At 41.0% G+C, this 17,684-nt stretch overlaps 1 protein-coding gene across 1 annotated transcript; it reads right to left on the reverse strand.

Annotated features, from left to right (window-relative positions):
• Positions 1-3,048: 3,048 nt before the first annotated feature.
• Positions 3,049-17,358, reverse strand: LOC127375014 (actin-related protein 2-A). The gene is made up of 9 exons (XM_051420778.1): positions 17,191-17,358; positions 14,897-15,007; positions 12,809-13,024; positions 12,514-12,586; positions 11,594-11,730; positions 10,737-10,886; positions 8,529-8,674; positions 7,847-7,979; positions 3,049-4,739 (listed from the first exon to the last, which is right to left on the reverse strand). The coding sequence occupies exons 1-9, from the start codon at positions 17,236-17,238 to the stop codon at positions 4,569-4,571; spliced, it is 1,185 nt and encodes a 394-aa protein (XP_051276738.1). The 5' UTR covers positions 17,239-17,358; the 3' UTR covers positions 3,049-4,568.
• Between the last annotated feature and the right edge of the window lie 326 nt (positions 17,359-17,684).

The following is a 17,684-nucleotide window of genomic DNA, read 5'->3' on the forward strand; positions in this document are numbered from 1 at the left end:
AGTGAATGTTTTAGCATTGAAATGTACTCCAGCACCAAAAGTCTGTCAAATTACTGAACACGTTATATAGTAATATATTAATAATTAAAGGCCCCAAAACTAGAGATACAAAATGAAAAAATGGTGAGAGAGAGTTCCTTTTATCTGAAACAAGACTTTTATTTTTTAATTTCAGTTGAAAAATAATATATATCTAATTGAGGACAAGGTTCATTTAGTAGCTATTCTGGAGCTTTTGATCAGATCACATCATTTTTCTGAGCCCTTTGGCTTAAAAGCTGAGGTTCAAAGTATAGTCATGACAAAAGTGCTCCATCTAAAATGTCTAATATTCACTGTACATTCAAGCTGAAAGTAATGCTGTTTGTAAGTACATGAAAAGTTGAGTGAATTGTTGAGAGAAAAGAAGATTGTTGAGCTTGTTACCTGGCAGAGTCACCAGCAACTACAGCTGTCAGAGAAATTAAATATATTGGAGCAAAAAGTACAATATTTCTTTCTGGAAGGCAGTGAAGGTGAAGTCTTTTTAGCCAAGCTCCCTTAAAACTGTAGCAAAGTAAAGTATTTGAGTCTCTTCCCATCTCTGGTGAAACCCGGTGATGCCTCTGTTTGTACTCTGATGGGGAGGAAACTTCAAACAGCGCTTCAGAGGTAACAGTTCAGGGTTAAGAGGGAAGTGGCAAGAGTCGAGGGATTAAAATGGAACAAGGCCGGAAGAGTCTGGGTGAGATCTTTATTTCAAGCACGGAAAGAGAGCCTCTTCCTCTGGTGGCGCCAGTCCTCTGCCACTGTTCCATTTCCTCTTCCTCCTTCTGGTCTGTGTGCAGAGGCTCAGTCACCTTCATACCTCCATCCTCTCCTCTGGTAGCAGAGTTCATCTATCAGCCATCTAATCTCCCCTCCAGCTCTCTGCACAAGACTAGAGTTGCAAAGGGTAAGCTAGTAATTGATTAGTTGATTGCAACTATTTTGATCATCAATTCTATCCATTTTCAAGCAAACATCAAACATTTGATGGTTCCAGGTTCTCAAATTAGTCAGCTTGTCCTTGTCTTACATTATAATAAACTCAATGTATTTGGGGTTTTGGACATTTGATGACACCACATTAAGCTCAAGGAAAGTGCTGATGACAGTAACAAAGCAGTTTCCACGTTGCTGAGCGGCTTTACACGTACCGTAAAACTTCAATTAATGAATTTGCTTCAATCACTGAACTCAACCTGCCTCTATCTTGGACAGGCCTCTATATGGGACCTTTTTTCCTTTTGCATAAAACTCTTGCTCAGCAAAGATGTGAAATACCAAATTGTGTATTTAACCCAGTATGAATATTACAAAAAAAATGAGGCTATCGAATAACAATCAATTATGTATAATTTATTTGATCATGTGATACTTTGGTGCTCATGTGGAGAATCTAACTGATCTAACGATGTGCAGCATGTCAAAATTGACAAAAGTTTAAACATTTGTATTTGTGTAGGTGATCTAAGCAGCATAAACCTCGGTCAAGCGGGCAACCTGGTGGGCTTTAAGAGGTTTTATACATGCAAAGAATGTCTATAAAATCCAGACCAGGCCTCTAATTGAGACCTGCCTTTAATTGTCAAAACGTGTTGCCACACCAGGCTAGTAAAGGAGACCTGCGTCTAATTGGGACCCTGCTTTTAATTGAAGTTTTACAGTGTTTAGTGTTGTAAAGTGGTACAGTTTGCAGCCACTAGCCAATAAAAAAGGATAAAACACAATACGTAATCATCATAAAGTCAGCAAACTAACTAATGTCACTTAAATAGCAGCACTGGTCATCATAATCAACTGGTCATACCAGACCAAGTTAGGCACCTGAGTGTATTCAGTCAAGGAAGGGTTTTTATTGTTTATGAATTCAGCTATTTATTTGTAACAAGGAATGTAAGAAGGTGTTCTTTCTCATTTTAACAGTGATACAGTTGAAGCAAGACTGCTACTTAAAGATGAGCAGGAAATATTAGGACAGATACTGTGAGATGATTTGGAAATCAGTTCTGTGTGGCAGCTCCGTTTGTAGTTTTGCTGATGTTTATCACTAAACTTTTGATTTAAAAAAAAAATCAATTGTTCCTCTCAGTCCAAAGATGACTCACAGCTCGAGTTGACTGGCTGCATGTCAACAAGTAGAACATGTCATTACAGGCTTTGAATGATATTCTGTATTTCTGACTGACAAAAACAATTTCTAGTTTTTCCTAGAGCTTTCAGCTGTATCACACGGTCTTCAGCAGCGAGAGGGGTCGGCTCGGCCGTCATGGAGATGGGTCTGCTGCCATGCGGGCTCAGTAGATATCTCAGTTGGGGTTGTTTTGTTGTTATTTCCAAGGTCAGTAATGAACTTCTGATGCTTATCTTTTAAGACAAAATGGCTGAGAAGTCCTAAAGGTGCTACTGATAAAAAACTCTGAGCAAACTTCACGCTCTGATGAAGACCATGGTTCGGATAAAAGTGAGGAAAAAAGCTTGTAAGTGGACCTTGAGTTGGGATTGTTTTGTTAATTGGTGATCTGTGTACACTGCACAAATGGAAACTGAATAAAGTAGGATCCTCTTCAAAGGGACTGGAAATGATTGTTCAAACTAAAAACACTGTTGTAAACTGAACTATACTAAGTCAGTCAAGAGTTTTTTCTCTTTTAAAGCAAAAAAGTTAAATATTCACTGGCTTCTGAAATGAGGGAATTTACTGCTTTTCTGTTTTATATCAAAGTCAACTAAATATACAGGAAAAATAAAATACTATAAATATCAGATTAGGGTCTGAAGATTTGTGATGGGCTTTTAGACTACTAGAATGAAGAAATTAGTTGAGAAATAAATCGATTATCAGTGAAGCAGCCCTACTGTGAACCACACTTGAAAATATCTGATTCATTCAACTATCTATTCTAAATCCAGAGCAAGCCTTCAAATTACTTCTATTTACTTTCAAATAACCTTGCAGGTTATAACTTAGTAAACCCAGTTGTGTAAAAAAGAAAAAAAAAAAAAGAATCTGCTGCACAAACATCATTATAAATCACTTTTCTTTATTTAAATCAGCGTTAGGCAGTTATGCTATGAACAACACAGGAAAATAAAACAAAAACAGTGAAAAAAAAGAAAGACATTAAAACAGAGCGATCCAGTTAACATTAACTGCACTTGGCACTGGATAGACGTTCATGGAAAGAGGAAAAAAAAAAAAATACAAATTTATCATACTCAAAATGGAAGTGCCTCCAGTAATCATTAAGTCAACCGTTGGGAGTGAAACACTTGAGAACTTAAATATGGTCTCAATAGCATTTCAACATCAATAAAATACCGTTTTGTTTTCCCAGTTTTCCGGTGCTCTGCGCCCAGATTCAAATCCATCTCACCCCAACCTGCGACTGCCTCCGCGCTTCGGTGGATCTGAAGGAATACGACAGGTGAGGTGCTATGGCGTCGTCACAGTAAACAATATTGCTACAACTGCTCAGACCCGTTCATTCAACTTGAGATTTACACCGGGAGAGGAGGCCGAGGCGAGGCTGTCGGAAGAGGAACAAACAGTATCGCTCCCCACCCCCTTACACACGCAGCCCATCATTGTCTCACCACCCACAAAGCCCAAAGTACCGTCACACAGCCGATGTCAAGCTCAGGGGGCTTTGCTTTGTGTATTTGTCCCTTTATAAATCAACCATCAGTTCTTCATAAAAACATGGAGGAACTTCTGTTACCACAATACACTCCATTTACAATGGTAGTAGTGCACAGCAACAAAAAGTCAATGAAAACAAATTAGAAGATAAATTTAACTCATACATCCAACAAAAAAGAAAAAGCAAAACAAAAAGTAATCCCTCTCCCAGAAAAGAAAAGTCATGATATCGTTTATAAAAATCGACATAAAAATGTGATCAGTTCTCGCTCACCTGGAACAGATGCTGAAAGCGGCCCGTGGCTGTTTGTGGTGGACCCTGATTGTGATATTACAGACGCTTACGAGTTGCTTAGAAACTTTGCATCAGTTTGTCCTCTCCGGAGGTTTAATCAAGGGAGGGAACTAAACTGTCTCAATGCCGTGTTTACCTGCCGACTTCAATTCCCAACAAACCTATTAGCAGGTAAACATGTTCGCGGTTAACGGTTCGTGCCCCGTTTTTAACCTTCTGCGCCGGTACCCGATGAAAATCACCGGCAGGCCAACATTAACCCTTCAATTCATAGTTAAAGTAAAGGAGGGGCTTCGGTGTAAGTCTGCAAAGAAGGAATTGGTTCTCTGAGCTTGCAAGGAAAAAGTGCGAGCCAATCCCAAACCAGGAGAGGAGAGAGGCAGAGAGTAGGAGGAGGAGGAAGAGGAGGAGAGCGGGGAGGTGGTGGCTCGATTCCCTCTGATGTTTGAGGAATATCAAGAGCCCGAAGAGGGAAGAAGAGGGATAAATAGATATATACTCTGCGATGTGGGCGAAGGGGGAAATGTATTAATATCATGTATATCTGTGTGTGTGTGTGTGTGTGTGTGTGTGCGTGTGTGCGTGTGCATGGTCTGTCCGTCCAGTGCTTTATCTGACGGTGACTCCAAGTTTTTCCAGCACGCGGACTCCTTTCTCCTGGTACTCCTCCCGGGTCAGCCAGAAGTTGTCCTTGTCCTTCATGATGTCGGCCAGCACGGCTCCGCCCAGGAACACCATGTGCTTTCGCCTGGGAGGATCCTCAATCCGGATCTTAAATTTCTACAAGACAAGGGGACAGAGACATATAACGAGGCCCTGGGTAACAAAGAAATGTCCTGTAGGAACTCCAGTTTTTCTCAACTCGGATGTAATAAAAGATCTTAGGTTTCCTAATCCGTATGAACTTTATTTTGCACCGTTTCAGTCGGGACTACAGACATTCGCATCCAAATTTGATCCACATAAAATGCTAATAATTCAAATATTTTTATACTTTTTAATAATAATTATATTTCACAACCATAGCAGCCAAAATACGGAAGCATAATATGGGAAAACCAGTCAGGACGAAACGGCCAATAATTAATTTAATTTCATTAAAGTTTTTGCCTCCTGCAGTAGTGACAGTGTGCCACAGGTCTGATGGTGCAAACTGAAACTAAAAAAAAACAGCTTCCTGCACGAATGATCCACTGCTGAAACCATCACACTTTTAGTTTATAGGTGTATATTGTATCCCTCTGAAGCAACAGAATTGAATTCCTTTTAAGACGGTCAGGTACCCTCCTAGTGTTTGTACATTCAAATCAAAATGTGTAACTGCTGCCAGAGCAAACTTGAGAACAACTGTCATAACTATGGTGTCCAAGGCAGCTTGGCTCAACCAGTTTCAGCAACAATACATAGCGTTATGGATCTTTGTTTCAATCTATCAACTGTAACTTTTCTTATTTCTATATGTGTGCAACTACTTTTACTTTTGTATTTGTAATGATCCACAATGAATTTACTAACATTATCTTTCATTAATAGGATATTAAAGGTTACATTTGCCATTTGTTACTGTGTCAGTATTGCAAAGAACCAACAAGATAAGAATCCAAATGTGCCAGTAGCACCATCCATGTAGTAAATTAACAGCACAGACTTCAGCATGCTATGAATTGCTTGACAAATAGCTGCTACTAAGCTAGGGGATGCCGGTCAGTAGCTAACTGTTAGCCTAGCTTAGAACGGAGACACGGCGTACATGTTCTTGTGCGTTACATTTCACCATACAATTCAGTTCAGCCACAAGGAACGTACGTGCAGAGATCCACCATTCTGTTTGCAGCCAGGTACTGTTACAGGTAATCATAATGTTTAAAATTCAGTTTTGAATTTCCGATTATAAACTTTTCTGCACTGTGACAATCATAAAAGCGAGAATCGCGATGCACCTAAGAATAAAAAAAAATGTCCCACCCCCAGTGGATACAGCGCACATGCTGGCAAACTGGTGCCAATTTAAGCTTCTAGCGAATCCAGAGTAAAATTATTTAATTCATTTTATTTAATTCATTATTATTATTTTTTTGAAGTCATTTTTAGTCACTTGATGAATCTAAGTCCAACATTCACTCTTTAAGCTTTCTTTTGGTCTCCACCAACTCCTGAGGGAAATATGTAAAGACAGCTGCCTGCCTGCATGAGGCATCGACACAAATGAGAGCGGTGAGCATGAACACGGTAGAGTTTCAGGTTGTAAAACCAAAACAAGCAACTTACAAGAGACCACAAGGGGCTGAAAACTGCAAAGAACTGAGGAGTTGGGTGATCATTCTGTTGGTTTGTTACTACAAGTGACACATTTCACATTATACAGCCATTCCTTTAAAAAAATAATAATAATAATGCAGTTTTAGTGATACTCCACGCAAAATAAGATTGAAAAGGTGGTTTCAGTTCATGTCAGAAACAACTTACTCCAAAGGTGACATGTTTTTAAGATGGAAGAAGCATCAAAACATCAATAAAAACTTAACTCAAACCATTCCTGCCGCATAATCCACTTCTCTGCTCTGTGTCTGTATGCTCAGTATGTTCCAAGCACTCATATTTTCTCCAAATAGGGCGAAAGACACAGCTTCTGTTTGTTGCTCATGTGGCTAGCTGTCTAAACGCAGTTGCAAGCAACTAACAAACAGCTAAAGGTGCAAGCTACAAATGGAGATCATGCATTTAGCCATATCATGAGTGTTAGGAAAGTCGGACGGAGCATTTGGAATACCAGAGGACTGAAATATGCAATCAAATGGTTTACAATATTTGTTTTGATGCCTCTTTCCCCCCTGTGAAATTCTGTTAACAGTGGAATCTATTGTAACTGAAATGAATTCAAGCTGACCGCAGCCACTGCTTTCTATGAAAGAGTAAACTTTTTAACAGCCATCTTTCAAGCCAACAGCGGTTAAGTAGAATTTGGTACAAAAAATATTTGGAGATCTATCAAACAACCTTGTTACAGATTGCACAAAAACATGAACTACACTATAAATAAAGACGTCTATTTGAGAAAGAGATACACAGTTGAAGTCGGCTGCAGTTGTGGGCAGTAAAGTAAAGCTCATAATGACTTGCTTATGAGTCATCTGTAGACCTTTGTTTACAAAATAGTTCTGTGTAAAATCATCTCTGTCTTTGGGATATTGAAGTGGAAATGTAAGGTAGTGATATTTTTCCAAAACAAATATATATATATATATACATTGGGAAATGAACCCCACATATGTTATTAAAATGTTCAGTTTAAGGTAAATGAAGGTCTGTGAACCTCTGGTACCACCTGGTGGTGGTGTGCGTACACTGCACCAGTCTGAGACATTGCATGGTAAAGTTTGCTCTGAAACCTTGCAGACCCAGTTCAATTAGTAACTGCACACAATTCAAAGTGTTTGAGTTTACAGACAAATAAATTACAGTGTGTGGCGTTTAACCTCATCAGGTCAAAGGAGATAATGTCAGGTGTCAGTCGCCACTTATGTTGTAAGTTGCACCTTTACTGCGCTCTCACATGTGGGAAACCCTGCCAAGGCCAACTTAAACAAACCTAGAGAATCAGCTGGAAATACTAATTCACACCATCTGAAAGGCCCGGTGCAGTAAAACCAAACGTTAGCTCATTTAAACATTCAATGGACTCTAATACTTTCTTTTTAGATGAAACTGGTCACAGTGCAAGCGAGACTGATTAGTTCTAATTTGAGCTCAGATTAATGGTGTATGACCTGTTTTGAAAGTCACAGTCTTACTGTAAACCACATCCGAACAGTTTCAGCTCAGAGTCCTTCCGTAATGCTCTTCATACTGTCAACAGTGTGACTGTAAATGAGCCTTTGATATCTCACCGAAAGCTTATCCACATCTCCCTTGAGGACACGCTCCAGGTACAGCTGCTTGAGTTCCCTCTCCAGTCGAGAAGGCAGGCCCGGGTACATGGTGGATCCTCCTGATAACACAATGTGTTTGTAGAACTCAGACCTGATGACGGGAAGACAGAGAGACAGTGAGAACAGGAAGAGACCCAACGGCATACAGAGTGGAAGAGAAGAAGCATCTTCAAATCATACAAGTAGTGGTTTTGTTTCCTTGACAATGGGCTTTATCTTCCCATGTTAAGTCTACAAATGTTAAAAAATTAATTTCAAGACATTGCAGTGTCTTAAGGTGTAGTCTACAAAAAGATCACTGAGCTCCAACAGCAAGGAATAAACAATCATGTATTGGGTTTCCAAGTGTACATTTTCTGGGATATTTCCGCTCCTTGACATGCCTGAAGATCAATTTTCTTACTTTCCATGCAGAACTTTGCTGTGCAAGTTATATTTAGATGTCCAAACCCCTCTATTGCGTCAGTGGGAGGTCTGCTGGGCTGACACCACCATTTTGCATATCTGTGTGTGTGTGTGTGTGTGTGTGCTCTGACTTGTTAATGTTGAGAGTGGAAACACTCTCAGTAAAGTATATATTGAAGTGTCTGCCCATCTTTATCATCAGTGGAGTGTATCTGTACACATTTGTTAGCCTCACCTGGTGTCTATATCGGCTGCCTGGATGGTGTTGAAGAGGAGCTCGGCCACTCCAACACCCTCCACGTTGATGAGGTGGGGCTGGAACAGAGCCTCCGGGGCCTCAAACCGCTCTCCTCCCACCTTGATCACACGACCATCTGGCAGCTGGAGATGTGTGGGAGGGATGAGATGAAAAGGGAAGGAAAAAAGAAAATATGACACCACTGAAGAGGTAGGATTTAATGTGTGACTCAACAGAGTCATAAATCTTGAATGTAAGAATCAAAATTATACTGTTCAATGGTTGTTTGTGATGTATGAAAGGAAGTCATAACTTCTCAATAAGCCTTCTTCAAAGAAAGATTTGTGCAGTTTGAAAATAAAGTCCTGCAAGACTCTGATAATACTGTAGAGTGAGTTAAAGCACAGAGTGTGTAGGCTCCAAGCTGAGTAGAGTGAACGTGTGTGTGACTATAAAAAGGCTTCATTCAGCCGAGGGCAGTGGGAGGAAGTGGAGCCCAGCCACCGCCGCAAAGTGGCTGCACAGGAAATGATGTAACGCACGGTTCAGGGCCCTTCGGCCACAGTTACATTGCCCTCCTTGTTTCGGCATACTCATGCACACAAAACGATACTTACACATACATGTTCACACACCTACACACACACACACACACACACACACACACACACACACACACACACACACACACACACACACACGCACACACGCACACGCACACGCACACGCACACACACACACACACGCCTACGCCTACGCTAACCCAAACACTCATGGTCAGTGAGCTCTGAGACACAACATGTGCTCGGTAAGGCGTGCAGGAACACAGACTTCAGGACCTGCGTTTAGATTCTGTGGTTCCCTCTGCAGGGAAAAGGGCCTTGGAAAGAAAAGCAAGCCTGGTGGAGGAGCACTGCACCCCCATATGTTTAAGTCCCAGAGAAAACAGTTAGTCAGCAGCACTGCCCTGTCCTAGAGAGCCAACAACACGCATGTGGTAGTGTACTTAGCTCAGTGCAGAAACAGATTTAGTTACCCCATTAGATTTGATTACTCCAAAATACTGCCACTTATGAATAACAAATCCTTTGGGAGGGGTTTTTTCTACAATGCTATTTTAAGCAGAAATGTGAAACTTCTGTGCAAGTGGAGTGCATAAAAAGAACTCATTTTACATTTAAAAAGTAAACTAAACAAAAATGAGAATCCCTGAGGGCTGGAAATATTTTACACTAAAATGGCCATTGGCCAACCTAAAATAAAAACATTGCTTAATGTGTCTAACAAGATATGAATACGTAAATGTAATGTTTTTGAGCAGTTACTGCACATTTATATTCCACCCAAAAAACATTCTTTGTCCTCACATTCAGTTTCACTGTGTCCTGGTTGGTTTTCTTGAGCTCATGTATCTGATTTAGTTCATTCTTCTGTTTCTTTAATAAGAGATGTTCTTTTTCATATTGTTTTTTGCATCATTTCATGGTCTATTTAATTAGACAGCCAACAGCATCTAGGAATGCTGGGTCACCATGAGCATACAGTACAATGGGAGACATGTTGGAGTTTTTTTGTTTTTCTTTTTAAGTTATTTTTTTTGGCCTTTTATTGGCTTTATTGGACAGAGACAGCTGTAGAATGGTGGGTAGAGAGAGAGGGGATGACACGCAGCAAAGGGCCGCAGGTCGGACTCGAACCCAGGCTGCAGCAACTCCGTAGATGGGTCGCCAGCTCTACCAACTGAGCTAACCGGGCGCCTATGTTGGAGTTTATTACTGCACAAATTAGATATTATATTGTCTCTCTTTGGGTCTTTATTTAAACTTTTGCACCATCTATTATGTAATTCCTTTTCCTCCTATTTAATGCCATCTGAGTGAAGAATGCACAAAATGTCCATGTGAGGGCAGCAACTTGTTTTAAGGCTGGCTGCACACTGGCTACTGTGCCCGCACACCTAATCAAATGACAACCACAAACACCAGTTTACATAATGAGTTCAGCAGCAGTTGAACAAATCTGTGGAACAACATTCACAAACAGGTACAAGAAGCCACATCCTAAACTTATAGTTGTCTGTACCAACCTGTGCACTGATGCCATACATGTGGTTTACTTTTGTTACATAAAATCCACTTCTATGCATAAACCTCAGTTAATTCATCCATGTTTTATTACAATGGAAATTAAAACGTGAATATGTACCGTGTATGATTCCACAAGCACGGTGGTCTCCAGTGCCAACTTCTGCTCCTGCTCGATGTTGTAGCCCACATAGCAGAGCTTCTCCTTCATCATGCGCACTGTCTCAAAGTCAGCAGAGTGGTTGAAAGCGTAACCCCTCAACAACAACAACTGCATGCAGAGAGGGACAAAGAGGACACGGAAATGGGAAAGAAAAATCAGAAGGATGGCAAGGAAGGTCAGGAAGCAGTGACCTACTGAGATCTAGGAACTAGTCGTACCGCTATAGCTAAGTCTTCTCAAAATGAAGACCTGTTATTTCCTTATACAAATGTTGAGATACCATTTTTTTCCTTCCCGATACCGATTTTGATATCTGAACTTTGAATTTGTATATTATTATTTATTTTTAACATGCATAAGCTTGTATGATTGCTATCGTTATTGTATGGCCTGGCTCAATTAACTCTTTTCCAGAGAAGGGCAAGTCATGACTTCCCTAGCCTTGAAAAACAAAAAAAAAATGGCACGGCCCGTTTTGGGTTAATAAATGCAGTGCAGACACACATACACGCCAGACCAACTCTAGATGATACTGACAATTCTGACAAATCATTATAACCCATTGAAGAGACTGAAGTGCTAAAATATAAACTGAACAAACTGTTTTATAAGAACGGTGGCGCTATAGTATATTATGATGGTGCAGCACCAGTGAATCTTATAATCTAGAATCTATCATTCGAATCCACATAGTTTTTAAATCAAAATGAAACATCCCTACAGTATACACTCTAATGACACTGAATTGTTTAAACTGAGTTTCTTTCTTTTTTCCTCTGTCTCACACCAAGAGACTATCATGACTGACTAGATACCTTGATTAGGTAGCGGGTGATGTCCCTGCCAGCAATGTCCAGACGTCTTGTAAGATGGGGCAGGCTGAAACCCTCATACACTGGACAGATGTGTGTCACACCATCACCGGAGTCCACCACCACACCGGTCAGAAGGCCTAAAAACACACAGACACACAGACACACACACAGACACACACACAGACACACACAGACACACAGACACACAGACACACAGACACACAGACACACACACACACACACACAAGTTAATATTCTACCAATATAGGTGTGTTTGTTTCTGAGTTTTATCCATTGTGTGCTTTGGGCTACTGATTGTTAGCCCTGTTGGCTGGGTAAACACACAAAACCTGTAAAGATAACACATCTAGTGTAACAATGAACTGCTAATAACAGCTACTAGTTGGTAACAAACTCAGAGACAGAACAGCAGAAAAGTACACAGGCCTCATGCAAGGCTGTATGTTCAAAACAGACTTAGTGTAGGTGCCAGTACTTTCAGTTCACCTGATCCTGTTTGAAGCACCACACAGGTGGGCTTCGGGAAATCACAACACTTCAGATAATGTCAGGATATTGTATCTGTAACCGGAACATTGTGAAGTGATGTTCATGACTGTCTAGACTTTCTGGCAAAGAATACCATATCTGGTAGTCGTCTCAAAACAAATCTTTGCACAAACTATTTGACAAAGGTGTGGTATTTAATTACTGCAACAATATGTCCACAAGTCTCTAAGCTTCTGAATTACTAATAATTCACCAGTTATATAACGCTAGATATAATGATAAAATGCTGGTCAGGGTAAGTGTCATTTATGGGTGAGAGGGTGTATATGGACACTGTAGAAGTAAATAGGGAAGGGTTAATGTGTTTTTTCTTTGAACTTCCAGTCAAAGCATCCATTGTGTCTTCTTACCTTGGGCATACAGTGTCAGCACAGCTTGAATAGCAATGTAGACTCCTCCAAACTGGTAGGTCTCAAACATCACCTGCAGGAGAAGCCAGCAAACATCAGACACTAAGTACAAGCACAGCACATCTCTGTGACAGAGTAGTGCAACATCCATCAGTGATACATAGTAAAAAAAGACCTTTTGGCCCACAGTGAGAAAGGCGTTAATTAGCCAATTTCCCCTTTTCTTTTCCCTCCACACTACAACAAAAAAAACATTACCTTCAAGCTGCACACACAGAAATAAATGTGAAATTACCTCAATGATTTTTTCGCGGTTCTTGGTGGGGTTCATGGGAGGCTCAGTCAGAAGGATCTTGCAGTTGCGGGAGTCGATGTTGAGCTTCTCTGGCCCGAAGGTGTAGTCCCACAGGTGCTTCATGTCATCCCAGTTCCTAACAATCCCGTTCTCCATGGGGTAGTTGACCTCCAGCATGGAGCGCAGCTCACTGGCTTCATCCCCCACCATCAGGTCCTGGAGGGAGGGGTCAAACGTCAAAACAGAAATATCAGCAGTGTAGCCCTCCACGTCTGAAACCCAGTTTTGATCATTGACTGGGAGTGGGGATGAGTATTCGTTTAGGGCAATAAAATCAGTCATTTCAACTTGCCCCCTTGGCCTGCTGGTCTCATAAAATCAGATTAACTGGATCATCCAGCTTTCACTCGCCTTGAGACAAGGCATCTGTCAGATGACAACAGACACATTCCACGTCCTTGCCCAAAGTAGCTTTTCTGCTTTAAATCTCAGTTACACAGCATGCACAACAAGCCATTATTTTCCATGCAAATACACCTGGAAACACTTCTGTTTCCCCCTTGCTACAGTAAACCACTTGTTTTAGTACCATTCAACTAGCTGCATGCAAGGCAGCCTGGCAATGTAAACAACCGCTGGGTTAGAGCTTGATGTTAGCCACACAGTCAAGCATCTCACGTTCCATTTGGAGACATCAAAAGCCCACTGAAGGCAGCCATTTTATGGGTTCATCCTGTGTGCTTTGGCATTAACAAAGTACCAGTCACAGGCACTGCCTCCATGTGTTCTCAATAAAAAAAAAAAGTAAAAAGAAAAACAGATGGGCTTCCGTCTCCAACTTTCAGCTGTCTGCCATGCATCCTCAAGTTTGGACATTTCCTCTGCACTTGTAAAGGTGAAACGCTCACAGAAACTGAAGCAAACGCTCTGAACTGGACGTTCCTTAAATAAAATATGTTTGGGTGCATCATAACAGTAAGGCAAAAAGATTTGTGATGCATTTATCATTTAGTACAAAGCGTTCAAGCTGCAGCTGACATTAAAGTTCTTTTTAGCTGAAAACTGTTGTGATAATTTCGGTCCTTAAATAGCAGCAGGATTGAGGGGGGTGTAACTGTCAGGATGCACCAGCAGATCAGAGACTCTGAAAATGGAATCGGTCCAAAATCTCTTTTAGCACTCCATCGATAACAGCTGGCCGATGATTCATCACAGCCATTTTCTGCAACACTTTCAGCCTGGAGATAGGAGTGCAATAATGTAATGGCTGTAACATCTATCTAACGCTCTGCCACTCACTTGGCCAACAACACTCAAACCCAACGCCAAAAATCAGCAAACTAGTTGTGATGGAGAAAATGGAATCATTGTGTGAGTAAAAAAACATGAAAGGAAACAAAAGAAAACACACTGGGCAAAAAAAGAAGAAAAAACGCATCTAAAAACAAAAAGAGCTTAATTTTTCAGTTGAGATCAAAACATGACAACTCTCCGGAGCAGGCAAGAACAGGAGGCACACACCAACCTGAACTTACCATCTTCTGGGCATTCTACTTCATCGTGGGGGAACAAAACATGGAGGAAGAGGAAGGTAGATATTTAAAAAAAAAAAAAAAAGATGAACAAACAAACAAAAGAATTGTAAAGAACAGGAGAACAATAGAGATAAGTTTCATGCTCAAATAGTGGGACATTTAGATCTCCACTGCCTGATTAACTAATCCTTAACTAAAACACAGCATCTATTCAAAGATTTCATATGTGCAGGAAATCTTTGGAGATCATCTTGTTTGTACTATGTGGATGTCTAAAAAGGTAGAAAGTGTGATTAGAGGGTTGATTTCAAAACTGGAATGGTCTGAAAACTCTTATTGGAGCTCACTACAAAATCAGATCTTCTCTGTGGCTTTGATGTTGTGATTGTATTAGAAATCAACTTTAAAATTTCCTATCTTGCTTTTTCACTCTTGTTTACAGATTATGTTTTTGTCTTATCACTGGTTTCCTGACCAGGTTCGCCCCTCATATAAAGACTTTCTGGTCAAATGAAACGATCATTGTACGAACATCAGGCGGACCAGTTCTTACCTTGATCTCAATGTTTCCAACTTTGGCTGTCGAGCGAATGATGGGCCTCCCAACAAGCGCAGGGAAGATGTGCTCTGGGAAGTTGGAGCCTGCATAGCCGCACTTGACAAACTAGAAAAAGAGAGACAAGACAACCAAAGCACAGAGGAAGTGATGAGGAAATGCATTTAAGTACTGATGAGATAAACTGTGCAGCACAGCGAGACGAAGTCACTGTCATCCTGCTGATCACAGTGGGCTTAATTACCATTCAGACTGAGATAAAAATGTAACCACCAACGCTACAATCCCAGAACCTCCGTTTGTGTATGTGAATAACTATTAACATCTATGGTCAGCCCTGCTTTAGCCTCCAGCACAATGGAAGAACATGTATTTCATGTTTTACAGTTTTTAATCATCTTATCACAGTCATTAAAATGGTTACGTATATTTTTGGTGAATTTATCAATACTTCAAATCTTTTTTGGGGCTTTTATTGCCTTGAATTGATAGTGACAACTTAAGAGTGACAGGAAAAGGGAGGACTCGCAGGGGGGGCCACAGGTCGGGGTCAAACCAATGGCCGCTGCGGCAGAGACTCAACTACAATGGTTGCATGAGCTCAAAGAAGGGAATCATTGAACTTCTTTCCTGGTCTTCAAGACCAGGAAAATATAGCATCTAAGCTGTATCACAGTGTGAGGATATTCTTGTCTCAGATTTAAATAATGATATCATGCATGTGTATATATGTATGCATGTTAGATTCTTCTGCATTTGTACTATTAGTGCCACAGCTTCAAATAACATAAAAATTAAAGAATGTGACTAAAGACTTTTTTCCAAACTGTCAGTGTCAATGGGTAAAATCAGAGATGATATTATCATTATCTCAGAGAACCAGTTAAACTTACATGGTTTAATTGAATGAAAGACAACAATTCTGAGTTGTCTTTCATGTTGTTTTGCAGCTACGTAGTCTTTAGGATACACAAAGCAAAGTTGTCAGATTTCACAGGGGTCTCTGACATAAAGTAGCATGTATCAGGGCTCTGTAAATGTGCTGGTGACATATATGGCTGTGGTTGAGACTCTTCTCACTTCCTCTTGATTTCTCAGTTCAACTTTGACACTGGGCAGTTTTTTTCTGGCTTCGCTCAATGCTCTTAAAATCACATCTCAAAAAAAGCCTTATTAGTCAGTAACATGCTGAGCTAACATCCTCTTTGACGGCTGAGGTGGTTTAGAAAGGAAGTCGCAACAAGCCAAAATAGGCAGTGTTAGCCGTGTACAATGACTAACTCTTCAACATAAACACACATCAGCAAAGTGAAAATGTTATATGCTGGATGGGGCAGAAACGAAGCTGCTTGAAAATCCCACAAATGCACCAGCCTAATGCACTATTATACTATTATCCTAGCCAGCTGGATTATGACAACAGGGCCACCAAAATGTCCCCTCGGTAGAGCAGATATTCCCATTATTGGGCTGGTGGCCGGTGGTTCTCGATTTAAGACTATTTCCTAACACCTCTTGTTACACACCCACAATTCATGAAGTAAAAACCTATCCGGTAAATATCTGTAAAAGCACAGCAGTGTAAAGACGCACGGATAAGGAGAGAAGGTTTGCGGTGTGCTATTTCCAAAGGCCTTAAAAAACCTCCCTAACAGCTCGTTGGGGGACATTTGTATCCGGGAAGTTGGTGCTAGTTGATATACAGGAAAACATAAAGCTGGTTCCTCAATTAACCCGACACGGCCTCGCTAACCTTACACAAAGCATAGCGTCAAGATTCAGTTCACAAATTAAGCGACTGTCGTTCAAAATTAAACCAAACGTACAACGTGAATGAGTCTGCAAATTCCGCATCGTTTGCACAACAAATGACCGACGCAGCTGCCAGACAGCTTGAACCAGACAGTTTAAACCACACAGCCAGCTGCTCGATGCTAGCAGTTAACTAGCAGGGTAGCTAGCTGCCTTAGCTCAGTAGCCGTCGGTAGTAAATGGTCAGTTCTTCGTCTGCATTCATTTGTAGGTTTGTGTGGATGTGTGAGCTATAGCCGGAGCTGTGTATTAAGAATTTATCTCGACATTTACGCCCACCCTACGTGCCGTTTCCGCGTCGGGTCTGGATGAATGAACATTAGCTTGCTAACAGGCTAGCTAGCTACCCACCCAGTTACTGCTAGCTAGCTAGGAGGCTGACAGCTCCACTTCCTGTTTCACAAAATCGTTCTTCATACCGGCGCCATATAAACCGAGCCACGGGCTGATAGCCTGTCAGACTAAAGCGGTAAACTTACCCCGGTCCCATTGTCACAGACCACCACTTTCCTTCCCTGGCTGTCCATTATGTAAAAGCCCAGTTGCCGCTGAACCTCCCTCAACTTTCTTCGGCAAGCCGGAAGGAAGACACGCCAACCCGGCCGAAAGGAGGAAGGGAAGGGTGCTCATCCGGTGTGAGCCGCGCAAATGACAGTCTCTCCGACCAAGAGACATGTTTTAAAGTCCTTACGTCAAGTGCTTGAGTTTACAGTCGCAACCAACAAATTCACTGATTTATTGCATTGCTCTGAACAAAATCCTAATCCGCCCCTGTATGCAGTGTAGCCCAATTCATAGTTGTTGGTGTGCAACATGTAAAAAGAACAACAAGCTTCTCATCTGGCTAAAAATATCCATTTATATTTTCTAGAACAGTCACAGCATTATAAAGCAGTTAATGGATAAATAACCTAATAAAGCTGGTAGAACACTGGAGAAAGCCCTAAAATATCTCCAGCACCAGTAAGTGTTA

Source organism: Dicentrarchus labrax, unplaced genomic scaffold (genome assembly GCF_905237075.1).
Source record: "Dicentrarchus labrax unplaced genomic scaffold, dlabrax2021, whole genome shotgun sequence".
Lineage (NCBI taxonomy): Eukaryota > Metazoa > Chordata > Actinopteri > Moronidae > Dicentrarchus > Dicentrarchus labrax.